At 43.8% G+C, this 24,868-nt stretch overlaps 2 protein-coding genes across 2 annotated transcripts; both read right to left on the bottom strand.

Annotated features, from left to right (window-relative positions):
- Window positions 1-2,728: 2,728 nt before the first annotated feature.
- LOC145404377 (uncharacterized) lies at window positions 2,729-7,331 on the bottom strand. The gene is made up of 2 exons (XM_080275899.1): window positions 7,301-7,331; window positions 2,729-3,819 (listed from the first exon to the last, which is right to left on the bottom strand). Exons 1-2 carry the CDS (start codon window positions 7,329-7,331, stop codon window positions 2,729-2,731), a joined length of 1,122 nt encoding a protein of 373 aa, XP_080132025.1.
- Window positions 7,332-15,756: 8,425 nt separating this feature from the next.
- LOC145404376 (uncharacterized) lies at window positions 15,757-17,355 on the bottom strand. Its single transcript, XM_080275898.1, has 2 exons — window positions 17,325-17,355; window positions 15,757-16,973 (listed from the first exon to the last, which is right to left on the bottom strand). The coding sequence occupies exons 1-2, from the start codon at window positions 17,353-17,355 to the stop codon at window positions 15,757-15,759; spliced, it is 1,248 nt and encodes a 415-aa protein (XP_080132024.1).
- Between the last annotated feature and the right edge of the window lie 7,513 nt (window positions 17,356-24,868).

The raw sequence follows: 24,868 nt of genomic DNA, 5'->3' as shown, positions 1-24,868 counted from the left end.
GGAAGATGGAAGGAGAGAGAAGAGATGAGGAAGAGATGCAGTGATGGGAATATTGGGTTCGTAAGTAGCAGGTGTGAATGAGAAAGTCCATGGCAGAAGATGGAATATAAAACCTTTAATGAAGAAGACAAGAGATGACGATGACAATAAATGCTTGATAAGGAATAATTACATAGTGGAGGAAAAGTTTCAGGGAAAAAATATGAAAGGAGAGGCTGAGAGAGAGTCAGGAGCGAGTTAGTAGAAAGGAGAAAAGCTCAGGTCAAGCGGGTCAGGCGGAAAGTTGGTGAAAGAAGCAGATCAGAGGAAAAAGGAAAGTGGGTCCACGGGATAGAGAGGAGGAGAAAAACTGATAGAAAAGATAGAAAAAAAAGGAAGAAGGGGGGCCAGATTAAAGAGAAGAGATTTGAGAGGAAAAATAATGGGGAGGGAGCAGGAAAGAAAATTAAATGATTAAGGAGAATAAGTCGATAAGAGAACAGGAAATGGAAAGAGGCATTGGACGGAAGAAAGAGGAATTAGGCAACATAAGAGAAAAATAGTGAAAAATGAAATGACACTAACTGTGGAAAAATAGAAGAGTAAGAAAGTAATGAACTATGATAAAGAAAATGGATGACGAATAGGATCATATGGAAGAAGAAAAAATGAACGGAAAGAGAAAAAAAGAGTGTTAAAGTTAACAAGAATGGGCAGAGAAAGAGAGAGGAATATGAGAAGAAAAACAATGGAATGGGAGCAGGAAGGCCAAGGAATGTGAGAAGAAAAACAATGGGAAGGGAGTAGGAAGGCCAAGGAATGTAAGAAGAAAAACAATGGGAAGGGAGCAGGAAGGCCAAGGAATATAAGAAGAAAACAAAGGGAAGGGATCGGGAAGGTCAAGGAATGTGAGAAGAAAAACAATAGGGAAAGAGCAGGAAGGCCAAGGATGGGGACGCCTGGAGCACCAAATGTTGTCGTCTGTCAGTTGCCCTATTTTTAACTTTTTTTTATGTAATGTAGATTTAGCAACAATGTATATCTTGCACCTTTAATTTAGGGGAAAAAAACAGTAATTTGTCAAGTGTTGTGTCAGGGCTGGCACCATTTTTATGTCCTCTTTGGTAATCTTTTAAGTCCTTTGTTCCCTTCCAGAAGTCCAAAGTACTGGAGGGTAAAATATAATTTGAGCCATTAACATAAAGTTGTTTTATTTCAGCATTTTTCTCTGGGAGTCCTGGTTCTTCCTGCATTATAGTACGATATGAATACCATTAGTCTATTTGTGCCGGTGTACAAAGCCAGGCCTGCCACTCAGGTTGAGGTGTAATGAGTGAATAATAAATGTTAATTTACCTATCTATCTATCCATCTATCCCTCTATTGCCAGAAGCCATGATTCCGTAAGGGGTGGCCATTCGACTTCGAGTTATTTGTTTTACGGGGAGGGGCACTAACCCTTCACCAACCCACTTGCTGACACGTAAGGAGCACGCATGGTTTGGTTATATGGTTACCACCCGGCGTTGTAAATTGTTTCTTGGCTTACAGGAAACCAATTGGGGTGTCACTCAATGTAAAGCCACCTGTAAAGGAAAGAAAAGCAATAAGAAGTGACAGGAAAGATGGGAGAAATAGGAATAGTGGAGGACAGATACAGAAAACGAATGATAAAGGCTAAGGAGGAAGTAGGCAACACTACATCAAGTGTAGGAAGTAGGAGAGTAGTTGTAACCAGGCGAGGACTGGGGCAGAATGGAGCCCCCAGGAAGGGTCCAGCAATCTTCCCTGCATTTAACTACTTGCTAGGCGATATTTTCCAGGGATTGGAATAATATTCACAAATATTCTAAAGTTGAGAATCTTTGTAAAAGCCTTATGAATCTTTATGCATATGAACTCATATAATGACCCCTTAGACGATATAAGAAGAAAAAGAGATATTAATGGATAGTTCTGAAAATAAATCAGTAAGGAAGAGGTGCTAGGGAGCTGGAGAGAAGTGCCTTCACGTGGTGGCATTGATATAGTTGGGCGATTCCACTGCCTGGTTACACACACGCCCCTATAGACATAGCGAGACAGTTCCAGAGTTGACCTGCTGCATACATGAAGCACTGGGAGTATCTGTTAAGTCAAAATGTCCTTCGAGGCTGCTTGTACTGTAGGGCAGGTTATAAGGATATCAAGTTTCTTATGAAAATAAGACAAGGATAGGCATATAGGAAGTAGACAGTTCCAGAATTGACCTATTGTGTGCATCAAGGACAGGGAGCATCTGTTAACTCTATATATCCTTCGAGGCAGCTTGTAAGGGAAGGTTATAATTATGTTAAGTACTTTATATAGATATAAGACAAGGATAGGTATGAGGGAAAGAAACCTTTGAAATTCAGACACTGAATTTTCACTGAACTTTATTGTCTTGATACACAACGACCTTTATTCTAGTCGGTTGAGGTCCCTAACACCCTTTCCTAAGCGATTTATTTTCCATATTACACCTTACTGGCCTCTTCTACATATATCCTTCAAATATCGCCATACTCTGCATAAATATACAAAGGATATTAACCCGCCACATCCAAAACAAATCGCTTAGGAAAAGGTACATGGGAGCCTCCTAACCTTACGGGAATAAGAGACAAAATCATTAAAGGAAATAAATACAGTAAAGATAATAAATAATGTGGTCATCCAAGGTATAAGCAGAATCAGGAATAAATCGCTAAGGAGGAGGTGTTTCAGTTCAGCGGCCTGGAGTCTGGTACAGGCCGGATGGAGTGGCGGGGGCCGAATACGAAAACCCGTTACCGTTACCGTTACCGTTGACCGGTCCATTTCCATTTCCGTTGGTATACCCATTTCCGTTCACTCCATTGCCATTTCCGTTGATAATTCCATTGCCATTAACACCGTTGGTATACCCGTTGCCATTAACACCGTTGGTATACCCGTTGCCATTAACACCGTTGGTATACCCGTTGCCATTAACACCGTTGGTATACCCGTTGCCATTAACACCGTTGGTATACCCGTTGCCATTAACACCGTTGGTATACCCGTTGCCATTAACACCGTTGGTATACCCGTTGCCATTAACACCGTTGGTATACCCGTTGCCATTAACACCGTTGGTATAACCGTTGCCATTAACACCGTTGGTATAACCGTTGCCATTAACACCGTTGGTATAACCGTTGCCATTAACACCGTTGGTATAACCATTGCTATTAACACTGTTGGTATAACCGTTGCCGTTAACACCGTTGGTATAACCGTTGCCTTTAACAACGTTGTTATACCCGTTGCTATTACCACCGTTGGTATAACCGTTGCCATTACCACCGTTGGTATAACCGTTGCCGTTAACAACAATGCCATTAACACCGTTTGTGTAACCGTTGCCATTAACATCGTTGGTGTAGCCATTACCTTTTACACCGTTGGTAAATCCGTTACCATTAACACCGTTGGTGTAGTCGTTGCCATTCACTCCGTTGCCATTAACACCGTTGGTGTAGTCGTTGCCATTCACTCCGTTGCCATTAACACCGTTGGTGTAGCCGTTGCCATTAACACCGTTGGTGTAGCCGTTGCCATTAACACCGTTGATATACCCGTTACCATTCACTCCGTTTCCATTAACACCGTTGGTAAAACCGTTGCCATTAATACCGTTGGTGACCCCGTTGCCATTGCCGTTGCCATTAACAGCAGGAGGAAGGTAGGAGTTACCAATCGCACCGTTGCCATTAGTGAACCCGTTGCCATGGCCGTTGGTGAACCCGTTGCCGTTGCCATGGCCCAGTTTGGCAGCAACAGACACGCCAAGAACGGCTGTGCACTCGTGAACAATAGAACACCAGTTAGTTGCGAGAGAGAGAGAGAGAGAGAGAGAGAGAGAGAGAGAGAGAGACAGACAGACAGACAGACAGACAGACAGAGAATAGGTGGGGTGAGTGTTTTGGTAGGGTATAGGTCGCTAGATAGATATACATAGATTAATAAATACATAGATAAATTCTTTGGGTTGGTCTGTTGGGCATTAAATGAGTTATTAAGTGGAGGGTAATATTTTTCCTATACAGACAATTGAAGCCACGTAGTCCATCCTGTGATATAAACAAATCTTAAATGTTTGTTAAGAGCAAGTGTAGTGAGCCAAGAAAGCTGTAAGTGTAAATCAATTAATAAAAAATAAACTAATTAGAGCTCACAGCAAATGGGTTGGCAGAGGGTTAGTGCCCCTCCCCGGAAAACAGCTAACTAAAAATACGAACAAGAAGTCTCGGACCAGGACTGACCAAAAGATGACGAACAAAGGACATGATACGGATCGCGACGTGGAATGTAAAGGGTGCAAATGATGAGGTGAAAAAGGTGAGATTGTCCATGTGCTTCAGGGTGCGAAAGTGGATGTATGTGGATTAACTGAAACTAAATGGATAGGTGAGGGTGTGAAAGAATGGGAGTATAGATGGGGTATACTGTATGTGCAGGAGTAGGTGAGAATATGAGGGCAAAAGAAGGAGTGTGTATCGTTGTGAGTAACAGAGGGAAGGAAAATACAAGAGAGTGTGGATCAGTTGGTTCAAGGATGGTGTGGGTAAGATTGAAAGCTGGAGTACAAATGTAGGCAATTGTGTGCGTGTATGCAGCAACGCAAGATCATGCAAGCAGAGTGGGAGAAGAGTTCTGGACAAATGTGGAAGTGTCAATGGAAAAGTTTGGAAGGAATGAGAGAGTGTGTTTGACTGGTGATACGAATGGTAAAGTGGGGAATGTGAAGGTGGATGGAGTAGTTGGTGAGTGGGGTGTGCCTGCTGAGATAGATGAGAATGGCAGTGCTTTAGTAGACATTTGTGTTGGGAGGGGGTTGGTGATAGCCAATACCCTATTTGGGCACAAAATGATCCATAGGTATACATGGCGAGTGATGAGAAGGGTGGGAGGTGAACTGAATGAAAGGAAGGCAATGATTGATTATGTGTGTGTGGATGAAAGGACGTGAAGATGTGTAATGGATGCAAGAGCATACTGTATAGAGGTTGGGGGAGTGGACTTTCTGACCATCACTTGGTGATGGTCAGAATGAAGGTCCAAGTAATATGGAGAAATTGGAGCAGGGAAGGACAGGAGGAAGGAGTAGACGGAAGGAGAGTGGGAAGGTTAAAAGAAAATGAGAAAAAGGCAGAATATAAGGGAGACGTGGAGGAACGATTGGGTAAATATGAATTGGAGCAGATGGGGGATGTGGAAGGTGTGTACAAGATATTCACAGAAATAATATGTGCAGTATGTGAGGTGATGTGTGTGGTGACGAGAAGACGAAAGGGGGTGCAAGGAACAGCATGGTTGAATGAAGAAGTGAGACAGGCTGTGGCACAAAAGAAGAAAGCATATAACAAATTGATGAGAAATAGGGGCGTGGAAGAAGTTGAGAGACGGAAGAGAGAGGTGAAAAGATTAGTAAGAGAGAGTAAGAAGAGAGTGGATTAGGAATTTGGAAGGAATTTGAGTGTCAAGTGGAGGGAATATAAGAAAATGTTCTGGAAAGAGGTAAAGAGAGTTAGACAGGGTGGCAGTGAAGTTAGTAGGGGAGTGAAAGATGAAAATGGTAGATTAGTAGTGGAGAAGGGAGAAAAAGTGAGCAGATGGAGAGATCACTTTAAGGAAATGTTGAACATAGATAATGAACGTAATGCGAGTATAAATGGCTGGAGAATAGCTGGAAGAAGGAGGGAGGTGTGAAGAGAGGAAGAAATCAGTAGGATAGAAGTTGTGGAAGCAATGAAGAAAGTCAAAATGGGGAATGCCCCAGGAACTGATGGAGTGTGCGGTGAAATGCTGAAGGATGGGGGAGAGACAGTAGTAGAATGGATGTGGAAGATGTGCAGATTGGCCTGGGTGGAAGGTAGAGTCCCGGAGGATTGGAAGTCAGGTATAATTATTCCCTTGTACAAAAGGAAAAGGGAAAAAGAAGTGTGTGGTAATCCTAGGGGCATTTGTCTTCTTAGTGCAATAGGAAAAGTATATGGTAGGATACTTATTGACAGAGTTAAGGAAATAACAGATGGGAGAAGAACAGGGAGGCTTTGGGAAGAGAAGAGGTTGTGTAGATCAGATATTCATTCTTAGATATTTAGTGGAAAAGTTTCTAGAGAAGGGAAAGAAGTTGCATGTGGCCTTCATGGATTTGGAGAAAGCATATGACAGGGTGGATAGACAAGGACTGTGGAAAGTATTAAGAATATATGGAGTAGATGGCAAGTTGCTGAATACTGTGAAGAGTATGTACGAGGGTGCCAAGGCTGCATTGCATGTGGATAGTGAACTGAGTTAATTTTTCTATTTGAAGGTTGGGTTGAAACAGAGATGTGTCATATCTCCATGGTTGTTCAATCAGTACATGGATGGGGTTATAAAAGGGTTACAAGGTAGGGCAGTGGATGTTGGAGTGGCCCTAGTAAGAGAGGGCAGTATTTGGAAACTCCCTGTACTGTTGTCTGCAGATAATACTGTGTCGTTAAGTGAAGACGAAGGGGAGTTTCAAGGCTTGGTAGATGAGTTTGGGAGAGTATGTAAGAAACGGAATCTAAAGGTAAATGTAGGGAAGAGTCAAGTTATGGTCTTCGAGAGAAGTGAAGTCAGTGAATGTACAGTGAGGTTGGGTGATGAGGAAATGGAAAATGTGAGTACATTTAAGTACTTGGGTAGTGTGATGAGTAAGGATAGAAGTTTGGAGGATGAAGTGCTTGAAAGGGTATAACAAGGAAGAAAGGTTGCTTGTTCCTTGAAAGCAGTGATGAGAAACAAGGAAGTGAGCATAGAAATGAAACAGTTACTACATGACAATATTGTGATACCAACTTTAACGTATGGAAGTGGAGCTTGGATGTTGTTGGAGCCACACAAGTCAAGAGTGAAAGCAGTGGAAATGAATTATATGAGAAGAGCCTGTGGAGTCACATGAAGAGACAGACTGACAAATGAGGATGTAAAGGAGCGTTGTGGTGTGGATGTGGATGTGATAAGAGGCATTAGGCGAACACACCGAGGTGGTTTGGCGACGTGGAGAGGACGAAGAGTGAGAGACTGACGAGGAGAGTGTTCGTGAGTGAGGTGGAAGGGGAGAGAGGGAGGGAGAGGCCAAGGATGAGATGGAGGGATGGAGTGGAGAGGTATATGAGGGAGAGGTTTGTGAGCTGGGAGCAGGGCAGTGAAATGGTGGGGGACAGGGCGACGTGGAGGAGATTTGTTTGTGGCCATCCAGTATGGGATTAAGGTGTCTGGCAATAGAGAGATAGATAGAACTCACCTGTCAGGACAACCCAGGTAGCGAGCTTCATCTCTCAGCAACCAAGATGTTTCAGGCTGCAACACATTAATATTTATCAACATATTAGAGTATGTTTTAAACATTATTCTAAAGTAGTTGATAGGAGAATAGGAAATGTTTATACATATGTGTTACTGTCGTGTCAATTTTCTGATGTTTTGTGGTTGACTCTGAATGTTGGTGTTTGTAATGTTATCGTTGTTTAAAGGTTGGAGCTAGCGAGTTTTATTATTATTATTATTATTATTATTAGTAGTAGTAGTAGTAGTATCATTATTATTTCCTTAACGTGTCTAGATGATTGTTTTATGCTCCGTTCCTGTTTCTTTTATGTTCAGTCACCCTTCTGTTTCGTGTTTCGTTACCTGTCTGTTTCTTTTTCCGTTATTTGTTTCGTGTTCCGTTGCCTGTCTGTTGTGGGGCTGGATCGTGTCTGTCTGTCTGTTCCTTCTGAAAGTCTTTATATACTCTGGTTGATGCCCCCCCCCCACAGAGGCGGGGGGTCGGGCAGAGGGGGCATGGGGGACATGGGGGTCAAGGCCTGCGTGTCGGAAAGTGAAACCTAATTCTCATCGGTTGAAGAATCTCCCTAACACCTTTTCCTGAGCTATTTCTTTTGTTTTTTTAAAACCTTACTGTAGTTTTTAGCGATTTATTTCACTTATTACACAACACTGTCTTATTCTTGGTTATGGTATATAATTTTTTGCTTTACCGCCACTCAGGCCCGTAACTTTCAACAGATGTTTGGCGGGGCTAGACCAATTTTTTTTTTTTTTTTTTTTTTTTATGCGAGGAAGAAGGAACCAAAGGCCATGAGCCAGCAGTAACAGTTCCCTCCAAGAGAAAAACAAAATACAATAGAGAGCCAAATTCAAGATCCGATCATTTTGAGATGCCTGGACACACTGCGTTTGAAAGACTGGAGATCATAGGCAGCAGGAAATACAGACAGAGGGAGACAGTTCCAGAGCTGACCTGTTGCATAAATGAAAGACTGGGAGTAACGGTTAACTCTTGCATTAGAGAGTTGGACAAAAAAGGGATGAGAGTTTGCTGCCAGACGGGTGCTACGCGCCCGTCGTAGAGGTGGAGGAATGCAAGCAAACAGTTCAGAGGAGCAGTGACCATTAAAGTAGCGATAGAAAAGAGATAAAGATGCAACAGTGCGGCGAAGAGACAGAGGTTGAAGGGAGTCAGTAAGAGGAGGAGAGTTAATGAGACGAAAAGCCTTTGACTCCACCCTATTGAGAAGAGCTGTATGTGGGGAGCCTCCCCACACATGAGAGTTGTACTCCACACAGGGGCGGATAAAACCTCTGTATAGAGTCAACAATTGTGCAGGGGTAAAGAAAGAGCGGAGTCGGCTTAGCACACCCAATCTCTTGGAAGCAGATTTTACAAGAGATGTAATATGATCTTTCCAAGATAAGTCCTGAGTAAATGAAACCCCAAGCATGTTCAAGGATGATGCAGGATTAAGCTAAATATTATTAAACATTAATGGGTATACCTGTGGAAGATTTTGTCGGGTTGATAGGTGTAAGAACTGAGTCCTAGATGCATTAAAGACAACCATATTATTTTTACCCCAGTCAGCGATACGAGCCAAGTCAGACATTAGGTGTGCCATAGCCTCATCCCTTGTTTCTTGAAGTAACTGTTGAGATGGGCGTTGCGGGAACTGAATGGAAAGGTGAAGGGTGGAGTCATCAGCGTATGAGTGGATAGGGTTAGATGTACAGCTTAGAAGATCATTGATGAATAAAAGGAAGAGAGTTGGTGATAGGACAGAGCCCTGAGGAACACCACTGTTGATAGATCTAGGAGAAGAACGATGGCCGTCTACAACAGCGGCTATAGAACGACCAGAAAGGAAGCTAGCGATGAAGGCACAGATAGAAGGATAGAAACCGTAGGAGGGCAGTTTGGAAATTAAAGATTTATGCCAGACTCGATCGAAAGCCTTTGAGATGTCAAGTGCAATGGCAAAGCTTTCGCCAAAGTCCCGAAAGGAGGATGACCAGGAGTCTGAAAGGTAGGTGAGAAGATCGCCAGTGGAGCGTCCCTGACGGAACCCATACTGACGATCGGAAAGAAGGTTGTAATAGGAAAGATGCCTTAAAATTTTTCTATTAAGAATTGACTCGAAAACTTTTGAAATACAGGACGTTAAAGCAATTGGACGATAGTTGAAGGGTTGGGAGTGGTCACCCTTCTTTGGGACTGGCTGAATGAGAGCAAACTTCCAGCAAGAAGGAAAGGTACAACTTGACAGACAAAGGCGAAAGAGTTTGCCTAGGCAGGGTGTAAGCACAGAAGCACAGTTCTTGAGAACAACAGGAGGGACCGCATCAGGCCCATATGCCTTGTTAGTACTGAGGCCAGTGATGGCAGAAAATACATCAACTGAAGAAATTTTAATGTCAGCCATGAGGAAGTCAGAGGGGAGAAGTGATGGAGGAACAGCACCGGAATCGTCTAAGGTGGAATTGGAGGAGAAAGTCTGTGCGAAGAGATCTGCTTTATCAGTAGAAGAAATAGCTACACAGCCATCAGAGTAGAAAAGAGGAGGGAAGGATGATGAGGTAAAGTTGTTAGAAAGATTTTTGGCAAGGTGCCAGAAGGAGCGGGAAGAATTCGAGTTGGAGAGTTGAGAGCATTTAGTATGGATGAAATTATTTTTAGTAGAGTGAAGAACAGACTTAGCACGATTCCGGGCAGAAACGTAAAGATGATGTGATTCAGGGGTGGGTTGGCTCCGGTACCTTTTGTAGGCCCTCTCCTTGTTGCGGACAGCATTAGAACAAGCGTGATTAAACCAAGGCTTTCTTGCATTAGTCATAGGATATGAGAAAGGAATGTATGCTTCCATGCCCGAGAGAATAACCTCCGTAATGCGCGAGGCACACTCAGATGGCTCCCGGCCATGGAAGCAATAATCATTTCAGGGAAAATCAAAGAAGTACTGCCTGAGGGCCTCCCAGTTCGCGGCTCCAAAATGCCACAGACGACGTTTCCCTGGAGGGTCCACAGGCCGTACCGGAGTGATAGGACAGGTTAAGGTAATAAGGTTGTGATCGGAGGAGCCCAACGGAGAGAAAAGATTAACGGAGTAAGCAGGAGGATTAGTTGTGAGGAAGAGGTCAAGTATGTTGGAGCTCTCTCCAAGGCGGTCAGGGTGCTGTACAAGCTGCTCTAGGTCATTAAGGATAGAAAAGATGTAGGCTTGTTCACCAGGTGGATCCGTGAAAGGAGAGGAGAGCCAAAGGTGGTGGTGAACATTGAAATATCCAAGAATGGAGATTTCAGAGAAAGGAGAAATGGACAGAATGTGTTCCATCGTAGAAGTAAGATAGTCGAAGAATTTTTGATAGTTAGTAGAATTAGGGGATAAGTAAACAGCACAGATATATTTAGTCAGAGAATGACAGGAAAGCCGAAGCCAGAGTGTGGAGAATTCAGAAGAATCAAGTTCAGGAACACGAGAGCAAGATAAGTCGTTGCGTATGTATACACAACAGCCACCTTTGGCTTTGAAATGAGTATAGAGAAAGTAAGAGGATACAGAAAAGGGTTTGCTGTCGGTTGCCTCAGACAGCTGAGTCTCCGTCAGAAAAAGAAGGTGAGGTTTAGAGGAGGAGAGGTGGTGCTCAACAGAGCGAAAGTTAGATGAAAGGCCGCGAATGTTGCAGAAATGAAGAAGAAAAGAGTCAGACAGTGGTTCCAGGCACCTCGAGTCGTCACCAGAGGGGCAGATGGCGGGGGCATTTATGGTCCCCCCCCCCCTGGGGACTCCGAGGCTTGATTAATAGACGCATATACTTCCGAACTACAAACTTTAAAATAAATCGAAGCGCTTAAGTTTGCAGATCATCCGTTTTTTTTTTTTTTTTAGTTTGATTCTACCTAAAAGTTGACGTTTAATGAGACATGTATATTTAGTGATGGAGGTGGGTGTTTAAAAAAAAGGCTTCACTATCTGCCAGTCTAAACTTTCAACTCAAACTGTGAATTAGTTTAAAAATTTTGCCATTTTACTCTTTTGTAGCAGTATGCTGCACTTCTACCAAGATTTTTCTTTCATGCCAACATTCAGGTTGAAATATACCGCCCTGCGTTCAGTCTTACAGAAATGATAAGATAATCAATATCTAAGTACTATTACGATTTAGTTTGTGATCAACTTGGATCAAATTTAGAAATATTCGATCAAACACATTGAGATTTGTTTGAATATTCAACAAAACTACTCAAAGTTATTCTTCCTTTTTATTTTCAAGTTCTGTCTTATAAGCCCTCAATCTTAGTTGAAGTTTTGACAAATTAATATATAGAAAACATTGGAGGCCTATAGCCCCCCAAGCCTCTCCAGAAATTACTGCCCTGCCATACATTTTCCTCTGCGATTTATTTTGTTTATAACACCTTACTTACGGATTATGTTACAAAATTTTTTCTAATACCCTCATAACTTTTCCTAAGCGATTATTATGCTAATTACACCTCACTGTCGTATTCTGTGTTGTATTAATCCTTCCAGGACACTCATACCTTATCATAGGCGATTTATTTTGCTTATAACAACTTACTGTCCTATTTTGTGATGTATAAATCTTTCCAGTACCGTCATACTCTACATAAATAGTATACCAAAAGATATTCACCAGTCAGATCCAAAAATAAATCGCTTAGGAAGAGGTGTTACGGAGCCTCCTTACCCGGCTGGAATGCGGACTTATTTTTTTTTTTTTTTTTTAATTTTAACCAAACTATCCCTTGCCGTTCCTTCTTATCCCTCCAAAGCTTACTCGACACATTCCTTATCTTTCCCTCACTCTCTTTCCATCCGTCACATCGTTTCCTTATTTCTCCATTCTATCCCTCCCTCTTCCTCTCATCCTTTCTTCATCTATCCTTTTTCCGTCCATCCATTCTCCATCTCTCCACCCCTATCCCTCCCTCTCCTTTCCATCCCTTCTTCATCTATCCTTCTCCCTTCCATCCCTTCTTCATTTCAAGCAATCATTCCTCCATCTCTTCCCCATCCCTCTCTGTTCCTTCCCTCCCCTCCCCTCTTCAGCCCCTCTCGATCCCTCCCATCTCCCTCCCATTCCTCCTCCGCTTCCTCCTCTCTCTCTCTCCTCTCTTCTCCACCATCCCTCCATCTCACTACAACCATCTTCCTCTCTCCTCATCTCGACTGATTGCGTGCAGTGATAATAATGTTAATAATATGTTGGTTTTAATTGGTTACCCCCAAAGAGACTTATTATAGTCTGTTTGATTGACCTGTGCAGCTGGGATGTATGCGGCAAGTACGGTGTGTTTGATACGCGGCTGCTGATTGGCCGCCGATGATGTCATTGAAGTAAATGTAGTGCATGTACTGCTGTGCAACGTGGGACTTAGGTGTACACCGTCGGTAGATATTACAGCGCAACATGCGGACGTAGGTGTACACCATGCGTCGGACGTGGATGTACGCCTTGGGTGGATAATTTATTTCAAACGTCACTCATCGTTTTATGAAACTGTATAATCAGCTTTAATTTTCTTTGATATCCTCATGGGGCAATGTAGGATTGGATGATGGATGGATGGATGGATGGATAATAGTAAACTTTTAAAGCTAATTTTGACCTCTTCAGCTTCGGAAATTATTCCATATTTAATCTGGCAGCTTGTATTGAAGGCAATTGAAAAATATAAATATATATCTTAAAATAAGAAGAGGTGTAGATTCAAATCATCGGCGGCCAATCAGCAGCAGCGAAACAAACATACCCTACTCGCCCATGCATCTCGGTTGCACAGGTCTATCAAACAGACTATATATAATGTCATGATCCTGCGCCATTTAATTCATCATTCATCCTTCTTAGTAAGTCTTTATCCTTTCTCTGTCTGTCTGTCTGTCTGTCTGTCTGTCTGTCTGTCTCTCTCTCTCTCTCTCTCTCTCTCTCTCAAGCACTTCATGAGAGAGGCACTGTTGGGGAAGAGATACATGCTCACCACAAAGTCGACCCATTAGGAAGGACCAGCCACGCCCTTTGATCTCCCCATTCTGTTTACCCACTGCCTTGTCGCCCCCATTACCTCTCCGGCACCCCCTTCGTCTGCCCCTGCCACTACACCCATAACTACACCCATAGTGTAGCCCTGAGAGACAATAAGTGTTTTGGGGTGTATAGCCTATACTCAGGTCAGATTCGAGGTGTATTTTGGTGTATTTTGCGAGGTGTGTGCCATCCTCCTGTATCAGAAATATAAGGAGAGGGAGTGACCTCCTCGCACTCTGTAGTAGACGGACTTGTGCTGTAGCCACACACACACACACACACACACACACACACACACACACACACACACACACACACACACGTCTTCTAACATAACAATTCACGTGGGTATTCATCTATTACCCCCACATCCAGTAAAGCAGCCACGAATGACAGTACCCTTGAGGTCAAACTAAGGTTACTTTAGGTCAGCCTGTCTCTAGATCAAGCCTGTGGTTCAAGAAAGTGACCCCCCAACAGAACCTGGCTATGATAGGTCATGTCGGGCGCCCCGAGAAAGCTGAGGTGAGGACAGATCGACAACATCAGACAATACTCCTCTGTGCCCTGTTTCATCTCAGAATTTGTCTACTAATCTCTTCACTTGGCCATGATCCACCTGTGATCCACCTGGCTGTAATATCCACTTAGGAAGGTACTGCATCCTCTCACTGTCAACCCTCTTGCTGACAATTACCAGCCAATAGACCTCATGGAAAATATTGCATCTGCTTTCGTGCTTCATTTCAATTTTATTTACTGAAGAAGTCAACTGGGCTACTGCATATCTTAAAATCATCAGTCCCACAGTACCACAAGATCCATCACTCGAAGATTCCTTTAAGTCTACATCACATCGCTTGAGATCGTTCATGGGGGCCATCTTCAGCTCTATGACACAAGTTGTTTACACGATTCCTTGTATTTACGTTTATCTTCAGTAATACATCTCCATACAAATCTCAGTAAACTTAAGAGGGAATAACAGTGACAAGATACTAAACCAAAATTATCTGTGATAGCAGTTTATTGCAGAAGTTTTTTATCTTGCAGATTGGTTAACATCTTTTACAAACACCTCATCAGAACTCTGCCTTGTACTCTCACATCTGCAAAAGGAAAGTGACGCCCCATTGAAAACACACAAACATAACACACTAGCACCCATGTAGCAACAAACTCTCATCCCTTTTTCTGTCTAACTCTAATGCAAGAGTTAACCGTTATTCCCAGTCCTTCATGTATGTAACAGGTCAGCTCTGGAACTGTCTTCCTCTGTTTGTATTTCCCACCGCCTATGACCTTCATTCTTTCAAGTGCAGTGTGTCCAGGCATCTCGAAACGAACAAATCTTTAATTTGGCTCCCTGTTATCTAGTTTTTGTTTTTTCTTAGAGGGAACAATCTTGCTGGTTTCTGGCCTTTGGTTCCCTCTTCCTTGCATTAAAAAAATATACTGACCACTTTGCCAATACACTGCACACCCACTGTGCCAACACCTCTGATCGAAACGCTACACGTACACTCACTCCACATCATTTCAATAAATTAACCTTAGTCTTTTTAATCTGGTGGCGTGTTTTATATCCTAAGTCTTATTACTGTTAGACATTGCTATTAGCCTCATAACCCACCCATCCCCAAATTTATTGCTGATCTATAGCCCTCTGAAATATGTTAACCATTTTTTAAAACTAAAGCGGTGGTTCCCAAACTCGAAACCAAAACAGATTTTCGGGAAAGGGGGGGAGGGGCATAAGAGGCTGTTTTTAAACTGCGATAGATTGCAAGGAACTCTGGGCATCAAAAAATAAATTACTGATTTTTTTTTACTGGTATCTATTTTGACTTGGCAGCTGAGAAGCTACATTCTATTGCCATTTTGGAAAAAGTGTAGTAATTATTATTATTTTTTTTTTTGGGGGGGGGAATTGACAGGAGAAATTAAGAGGGACATAAGGATTTTCATAGATCCTTAAGGTGGAAAGGAACGAAAAAAATGAAAACCATTGCTCAAAGAAAAACCATCCCATTCTCTCACTCACTCTCTCTCTCTCTCTCTCTCTCTCTCTGTTGGTGGTGGGTTGTTGATAGTAAAACAGGAAGTACATTTTCACTGACGTTTATGATGGCGTCTGTCTTTGCCAAGTAATTAAATACATAAGGACAGAGAATGAATAAATATTTGTCAATGTTGAGTCCTCGAGGGTAAGGAGGCTCCCTAGCACCACTTCCTTAGCGATTTATTTTCCGAACTACCCATTAATATCCTCTTTGCTTCCTATATCTTCTTAATGTCGACATAGATTATCAGACAAGGATATAGTAACGGAGCAGAATCAGCAAGAAATCGTTAAGGAAGACGTGTTTCGGCTCAGCGGCCTGGCGTCTGGTACAGGCCAGATGGAGTGGCGGGGGCCGAATACGAATACCTGTTGCCATTACCGTTGACCACACCGTTGCCATTACCGTTGACCACACCGTTACTGTTACCATTGACCACACCGTTGCCATTACCGTTGACCAGACCGTTACTGTTACCGTTGACCACACCGTTGCCATTACCGTTGATCAAGCCGTTGCCATTCCCGTTGACCACACCGTTGCCATTACCGTTGACCAGACCGTTGCCATTACCGTTGACATAGCCGTTGCCGTTAACACCGTTGCTGTTAAGTCTGCTTCTATATCCGTTTCCATTTAATCTCCTGCGATATCCATTGGTGTATCCGTTGCCGTTAACACCATTGCCGCTGCTGTACCCGTTGCCATTGACACCGTTGCCATTCACTCCGTTGGTATACCCGTTTCCATTCAGTCCGTTACCGTTAATTCCGTTGGTGTAACCGTTGCCATTCACTCCGTTGCCATTAACACCGTTCGTGTAACTGTTGCCAATCAGTTCATTACCGTTAACACCGTTGGTGTAACCGTTGCCATTAACACCATTGGTGTAACCATTACCATTAACCCCGTTGGTAAATCCGTTGCCATTAACACCATTGGTATACCCGTTACCATTCACTCCGTTACCATTAACACCAATTCCATTAATACCGTTGGTAAAACCGTTCCCAATAACACCGTTGGCATAACCGTTGCCATCAACACCTTTGGTAAAACCATTGCCATTCCCTCCGTTGTCATTAACACCGTTGGTGTACCCGTTACCATTCACTCCGTTGCCATTAACACCGTTAGTAAATCCTTTGCCATTAACACCGTTGGTGTAGTCGTTGCCATTCACTCTGTTGCCATTAACACCGTTGGTGTAGCCGTTGCCATTCACTCCGTTGCCATTAGCACCGTTGGTGTAGCCGTTGCCATTAACACCGTTGGTGTAGCCGTTGCCATTAACACCGTTGGTATACCCGTTACCATTCGCTCCGTTGCCATTAACACCGTTGGTAAAACCGTTGCCATTAATACCGCTGGTGACCCCGTTGCCATTGCCGTTGCCATTAACAGCAGGAGGAAGGTAGGAGTTACCAATCGCACCGTTGCCATTAGTGAACCCGTTGCCATGGCCGTTGGTGAACCCGTTGCCGTTACCATGGCCCAGTTTGGCAGCAAAAGACACGCCAAGAACGGCTGTGCAGGCGTGAACAACAGAACACCAATTAGTTGAGGGAGAGAGAGAGAGAGAGAGAGAGAGAGAGAGAGAGATGAGAATAGGACAGGGTGAGTGTTTTGGTAGGGTATAGGTCGATAGATCGATAGACATAGATAGATAAATAGATAGATAGATTCCTTGGGTTGGTCTGTCGGGCAAGTATATGAGTTATTATTTAGTGGAAGGTAATATTTTTCTATACTAGACAATTGAAGCCACCTAGTTCATCCTATGATAAAAACAAATCATAAATGTTTGTCAAGAGCAAATGTAATGAGCCAAGAGAGGTGTAAGTGTAAGGCAATTAATAAAAAATAATTAGAACTCACCTGTCAGTACAACCCATATGGTGAGCTTCATCTCTTAACAACCAAGATGTCTCAGGCTGCAACACATATAAACATTAATCAACATTGTAGAATATTTTTTAAACATTACTGTAATTGACAGGAGGATAGGAAATTTTTATAAATATGTTATTGTCGTGTCAAATACCTGATGTTTAGTGGTGGACTCTGAATGTTAGTGTTTGTAATGTTATCTATGTTTAAAGGCTGGAGCTAGACAGGTTTATGTTTATGTTTATGTTCATTATTATTATTATTATTATTATTATTATTAGCATTATTAGCATTATTGTTTATTTTACGTGGCTGTATCGTTGCTTTCTGATCTGTTCCTGATTCGTGTTCCGGTACCTGTCTGTTGTGGGGCTGGATCGTGTCTGTCTCTCTGTTCCTTCTGAAAGCCTTTATATTTACTGGCTGATCCCCCCCCCACAGAGGCGAAGGGAGGGGGAGAGGGGGGCAAGGGGGACGTGGGGGTCAAGGTCTCCGTGTCGGAAAGTGAAACCAGATTCTCGTTGGTGAAGGAAGCATCCTAACACCTTTCCTCAAGCGATTTCTTTTTGCTTTTTATCCCTTACTGTACTATTAAGCGATTTATTTTGCTAATTACACCATACTGTCCTATTCTGTGTTATATAAATCCATTCCAGTACCGCCATGCCTTCTCCAAAACGATTTAGTTTGCTAATTACACCTTACTTTCCTACTCTGCGGTATATAAATCCTTCCAGTGCCTCCATACTCTGTATAAACAATATACCAAAGGATACTAAGTAGCCATATCCAAAATTAATCGCTAAGGAAAATATGATAGGGAGCCTCCTTAAGTAACGAGAATACTGGCCTTGGTATACCCTTTTGTGTAGTATACTTGGCTTTATGGCAAAGATATACTGCATACATCCTTACAAGTATACACATAAGAGTATACAGAGGTACAATCGAAGACAATTATTCGTATTCATATAAAGTTTGTTTCGGAAAATACAACTTCCTTCTTTTCCCATCCCTTTCTCCCTCCCATCCCTTACCTGTTCATTCTAGCCTACCCTCTCCCTCTCATACTTTCTGTTGCAGATCTCTCCTGCTCCATCCCTTCCTCTCCCCCATCCTTTCTTCATCTACTCCTCTTTTAATCCTTTCACAATCTCTCATGTTTCATCTCTCTCTCTCCCTCCAGTCTCCTTTTCATCTATCCTTCTCCCCTCCATCCCTTCTCCATCTCTATTCCCTCATCCCTCACTCTCCCTCCCATCCCTTCTTCATCTATCTTTCTCCTTTGCATCCCTTCAACATTTCTCCACCTACATCCCTCTCTCTCCCATCTCTTCTCCCTATTCCTCTCATCCCCTCCCTTTCCATCCCTTCTCAATCCCTCCATCTCCCTCCCATTCCTCCTCCACTTCTTCCTCTCCCTCTCATCTCTTCTCCACCATCCCTCCATCTCACTACATCCATCTTCCTCTCTCCTCATCTCGACTGACTGCGTGCAGTGATAATAATGTTAATAATATGTTGGTTTTAATTAGTTACCCCCAAAGAGACTTATTAATATCATGATCCTAAGCAATTTAATTCACTGATCCTCCTCAGTAAGTCTTTATCATTTATCAGTCTCTCTCCCTCACTCCCTCTGTGTGTGTGCGTTTGTGTGTGTGTGTGTGTGTGTGTGTGTGTGTGTGTGTGTGTGTGTGTGTGTGTGTGTGTGTGTGTGTGTGTGTGTGTGTGTGTGTGTGTGTGGGTGGGTGCTTGTCCCTGTGTCTGTCTGTCTGTCTATCTCTCCCTCTGTCTCTCTCTCTCTTTGTCTTTCTGTCAGTCTGTCTGTCTGTCTGTCTGTCTCTCTCTCTCTCTCTCTCTCTCTCTCTCTCTCTCTCTGACTCCTGAAATCTTCCGTCTTATGTGGGCTAAAAATGATCTTACTATTCCATTCGGTAAAATGTCTTAAGATTATCATTAACTATAAGTAATCGCCGGATTTATAAGATTATATTTTCTCTTCCTGGCACCAAAACTAGGCTTGTAATCCCCTCGGTTAAGCAAGCTCCCTAACAACTCAACTTTAGCGATTTATTATTGGACATGGCTGAGTAACATCGCTTTGTAGGTTATTTATGCAGAGTATGGTGATGTTAGAGTGACTCATATACCACAGAAGAGGAGACCTTGGTGTTATAAGCAAAATGAATCGATTAGGAAAACGAATTAAGGAGACTATGGGCTTCAGGGTCAATTTTTTTCTTTTTTTATGTATTTTCGCTTCTTGGTCGTCCCTTTCTCATGGTCCAGTAGTCCATATCCACAGAACTGATGGCGCCACACACCGTCACTTATCACATGTTATGTTTTCCTGTGTCTAACTTTAAGCATTGATCTCTCTCTCTCTCTCTCTCTCTCTCTCTCCCTCTCCTTCTGTGTGTGTGTGTGTGTGTGTGTGTGTGTGTGTGTGTGTGTGTGTGTGTGTGTGTGTGTGTGTGTGTGTGTGTGTGTGTGTGTGTGTGCTTGCCATAGTCTGTCCATTATTGCTTTCATTCAGTGACATATCTTTCTCCATGTAATAGGTCTCTCACTAATTAACTCTCACCAGACAAATCTTCCACTCGTCCATGTCGAATACTGATGGGAAGTGAAATATGATGCTATACTCTTTTTACACTAACTAGGCCCAAAACTACCTTCTCTCCATAATGTATGCTGAGCTGTAAAAATACTTTAACAATGGGAAGTGATGTTTGTCGTGAGAAAATGCTTTGGAAAGGATGTAGAGCTGTAGTGTCATTTTCTGCCACTGAACGACGTGAAATAAGCTTGAAAACATGAAAATCTGGGCCAAGATAGAGTGAAAAGAGTATACAGTAGCTATGAAGAAATGTTAAAGGAATGATTTATGGGATGGAATACTATACGACATTTACACTAACTTGGCATAAATTTTCGTCCTTTTCCAGCGTATTTCACGTAGCCCAGGGGCAGAAAAAGCCAAAGCTACGGCTCTACATCCTTTCCATAGCACTTCTTCATGACTAGCACTGCATTCAAGTGTTAATCTCGTGTTATAGGTCTGCATTCAAGATGAAGATATGACAATTTTAGGCCAAATTAGAGTAAAATGAGTATAGTTGATTATAACCTGAAGTATCAGGAAATCTCTGTATAAATCAATCAGACGGACTATAGTACTAAATACAGCATAAAGTCTCTACATCTATGTTCTAAAAACTCTTGTAAAACTCTATTTTTTCCTTGGTCTTATATTCATCTTAGTCTTAAATGTTGCGACTGGGTAGCCTCTCCCGGGGTCCCTACGAGAGAGAGAGAGAGAGAGAGAGAGAGAGAGAGAGAGAGAGAGAGAGAGAGAGGAGACTAGATATTTCCTAACTACACTTATCGTATCTCCACAACCACTTTCACCAACGGATCGAACACTCAAATAATAAATACTCTCCTGGCACACCTCTTTTCTATATAATCCTTTGCCTGAGAATAGAGATGGCAACCTTACCAGGCATACATCACTCCAAGACCCTGACCTCCACAACGTTGCTGTTTACCTTCTTTTTTCCATTAGGCACATTCCGCTCTGTCACGCTTCCGTACCTACTTTCCCATTTCTGTCTTCCTCGTCTCCATTACGAGTTTATTTATTTATTTTTTGAAGCCTGTCTCTCTCCTCTAAATTAGGCATCATTAGCAGCTCATATCTGTTGTGGTACACTTGTAAATTATGTCATAAAAGTAGGGTATAAATAAATGCATATCATAAGGCTACCAATTCTATTACATGGCAGGACACATACACTGGATATATTTGTGACAAGCGAGAGAAAAGAGGAACTTGTCTTTTTACTATAGGAACAATTACTCTTTAACACAATCTTTTCTCGTGGGTGTGAACTGCAAAAGCATGAACACTACTGAAAAAGATGCCCGTAAGGCATTGATGAGTTTTATTGACATCATATTAGCCTATTACCAAGGATTCTGTGAATGACGTTTTTGAGAGACTTTACATATAACAAGAATGTGTGTGACTGTTAGGGTATTCTTGATGTACAATCGCCCTCAGTTATGCGTACCACAGGGTGTAGTGTGTTCGATATTTTAAGTGATATTAGTGGATCTGTTTCCATCTCTCCTCTAATGTATCAAACACACAAGTTACAGTGATCAAACCACAGTAGACTTCGAGGTAAAAACACATACACAGGTGCCGCATAGGACCCCAAACACACCACCCCTGGACCACTAATAATTGACAGCGTTTGTACTTTATCACAGGTTACCCATTGATAATCACGCAAAAGCCTCCTCTGGGTCCAAGTTTTCCTCCAACACTTTGAGAATGAGATTGGTTATGTGTTGAAGACACTGCCTTCTTTCTTCTTCCGTCGGCTCATCTGCTGGGGGATCGGTAGTAGGATAATTTAGGGCTTGATCTGGGCTTGTAGGATCACTGGGAGAAGGATCAAGGTTTGTAGGATCACTGGGAGAAGGATCAGGGTTTGTAGGATCACTGGGAAAAGGATCAGGGTTTGTAGGATCAGAGTTTTCAGGGTCGGGGTTTGTAGGATCAGCGTGAGAAGGATCAGTGTTTGAAGGATCAGGGTTTTCAGGGTCGGGGTTTGTAGGTTCAGGGTTTTCTGGGTCGGAGTTTGAAGGATCAGGATTTTCAGGGTAGGGTTTGTAGGATCGGGGTCTGTAGGATCAGTGTTTGCAGGACCACTTGGTGCAGGATCAGGGTTTGTAGAGTCGCTTGGTGCAGGATCAGTTTGCAGGTTCAGAGTTTGTAGGATCAGGGTTTGCAGGATCAGGATTTGCAGGATCAGGGATTGTAGGATCAGGGTTTATAGGATCAGGGTTTGTAGGATCAGGGTTTGTAGGATCAGGGTTTGTAGGATCTTCTGGTGAGGGATCAGGGTTTGCAGGATTACTTCCTGAAGGATCTAGGTTTGTTGGATCGTCTGTGGTGAACTAGGATTGCCTGGAATGCTGGCTGGATCGCTTGGAGGACTGGGTCGATCACTTGAAGTTAGTTAGTTAGTTAGATTAGATTCGTTCTCCTAAAAAGGAGAACACGGGCATGGAAAGCCGTCAAAGTAGTTATTCTTACTTCTAGCAGACTATTCTCTATCGAGGAGAAGGGTAGGCAGTAACCACCCTCAAAAGCACGGCAGTTGGAGTTCTTCCAATGATACCTGCTGCCATCTGGGATCTGTCTAAGCCACCGAGAGGGTGGTCATTGAGGCTGGAACGGACAGTCCAGGACATAATGAAGCAAAGGCTGATCGCTTTGTTCAAGACAGTGAGGGCATGGCTCAGGGTTACTACCTGTTATCTGACTGTAACAGGGAAATCCTAATCGTAATCTACGAATACGTACTATAGTGTGATTGGGAGTACCAGGTGCAACCGATAGGGGTGCATAGGACGTTGCTGTGGCGTACCATTTTGCCGAGCGTGATCCCTCCCAAACTTGTGTCTCGTATTCTTCACGTGACATGTGGCCTATGGTGGTGGTCACCCTGCGCATGACAGCAGAGATACTGGATCGTAAAGCAAATGTTACCTGAGGAAGAGAGCAGGCCTGCCGAGCAGCAACGTCAGCATTTTCATTCCCTGCAATGCCAACATGTCCAGGTAGCCAATGAAGAAAAATTTCACCACCTCTCCTAGTGATTGACTCAGCCACCGTCATGATACTTGTCATGAGATGGATATTATCAGGGAATCGATGCACCATGAGGCCGTGGAGGGAAGAGAGGGAGTCTGTATGGATAACGACACGTCGAGAGGTGTCGATCAGCATGTCTAAGTGCACCCAGTATGGCAACCAACTCAGTTTGGTATGCAGAGACCCCAGAGGATACAATCACTTGAAGGACTGGGTGGATCACCTGGAGGACTGGGTGGATCGATTGGACTGGGTGGATCACTAGGACTTTGGCCCTTTCTCGGCTCCATGCCAAGTGTGCTGAGTTAGGCCAAAAAATTAACTTCCAGAAGACAAAGTGCCTGCCATTTGGACTCCGCCCCCCAGACTTTCCACTGCTACTCGGTGGCCATCAGCTCTCCATGGTCACTGCACATCGGTACTTGGGGGTCTGGCTTGACGCGGGTCTCAACTTTGCCTGCCATGTTCGGTACCTGAGGGAGCGTGCATCCACCCGCATGGCTGCTCTCCGCTATCTGTCCAGGCGGAGTTTGGGGGCATCATTTTCCGTCCTACGGACCTTTTATACACACGCAGTCCGATCCTTGGTGGACTACAGCGCCATCTGCTTGACGGGCCTTGCTCCGCCAGTCGCTAGATCTCTGGAGGTCATCCAGAATGATGCCCTCCGCATTATGCTGGGTGCTCCACGCTGGACCCGACTTGCAAATCTGCGCATGGAGGGTGGCCTTCCATCTCTGGCCCATCGCATTGTTTTACGAGCGGCAATTATCACTCTGAAGCTAATACAGTGCCTACCTCACCTGCCTGTCTCTGCCCTCCTAAAACGCCTTCTCTGCCGCCCACCCGAGCCGGCCCCTCAGCGTGACTGGGCCCGCACCACAGCTGCTGCCATCCATGGTTTGGGAGCTGCTGCGAGCCTATGTCAAGATCCCGACTCTCCCTTTCCTGGATACGTTGATCCACCTCCATGGGATCCTCCCCTTTTTAATATTTTTGGTCCATCGGAGGCTAAACCCCGCTCCTTGATTCCATCACTCCTTCGCCAGGAGGGTCTCAGTAGGGTGGCAGCTCTGGCCTCACCAGACTCAGCCATCTACTACACTGATGGCTCTGTTTCCCCTAATGGCGCAGCTGGAGCGGCCTTTGTCTCTGGGCAAATAGTGGAAGCTTGGCGACTCTCTTCAGGTATCTCTGCTTTCCAGGCGGAACTTGCGGCCATCCTGGGTGCTTTGCGCCATGCTCACCACCATCGTCGCAATCGAGTCATAATCCACACAGACTCTCTTTCCTCCATTCAGAGATTACGATCCTTCTCGCTGCATGACAACGTCTTTCTCCTCACAGCGATTCATACATTTGCGTCACTCCTTGTCCATAGGGGCGCAACGATTAACCTTCACTGGCTCCCGGGACATGTGGGAATTAGTGGCAACGAGCGTGCTGATGACGCGGTGCGCTCAGCTTGCGATCTCCCAGACATCACATTCCCATTACGCCCTAGTCCCTCGCACCACATCCGCACTCTCACTGCCACCATAGGCAGACTATCCCTAGAGGACCATCAACTCTGGGTCACGGAGGGCTCTTGCTCTGCAAAATGGTATGCTAATGCCACGTCGTATTCCCTTCTGTCGCTCCCCCCAGGACTACCTAATTTTATTTTAGTCCGACTTCGAAGATTGCGTCTTGGGTTTCTTTGCTACAAGCAAATTAGGGGTATGGAGCCAGACCCGTGTGAACATTGCTTGGCCAGCTGTGAGGAGCCCCTTTTGCATTATCTTCTGGACTGCCCAGCCACCACCAGGCTCAGGTCTGAGCTCGACTCGGCCCTAGCCCGAACTGGTGATGTCTTTAG

Source organism: Coenobita brevimanus, chromosome 63 (assembly GCF_032717465.1).
Source record: "Coenobita brevimanus isolate Jiangsu-jjx chromosome 63, ASM3271746v2, whole genome shotgun sequence".
In the NCBI taxonomy this organism is placed as follows: domain Eukaryota; kingdom Metazoa; phylum Arthropoda; class Malacostraca; order Decapoda; family Coenobitidae; genus Coenobita; species Coenobita brevimanus.
The sequence above is the reverse complement of the archived record's forward strand: the minus strand, read 5'-3'. Positions and strand labels throughout refer to the sequence as shown.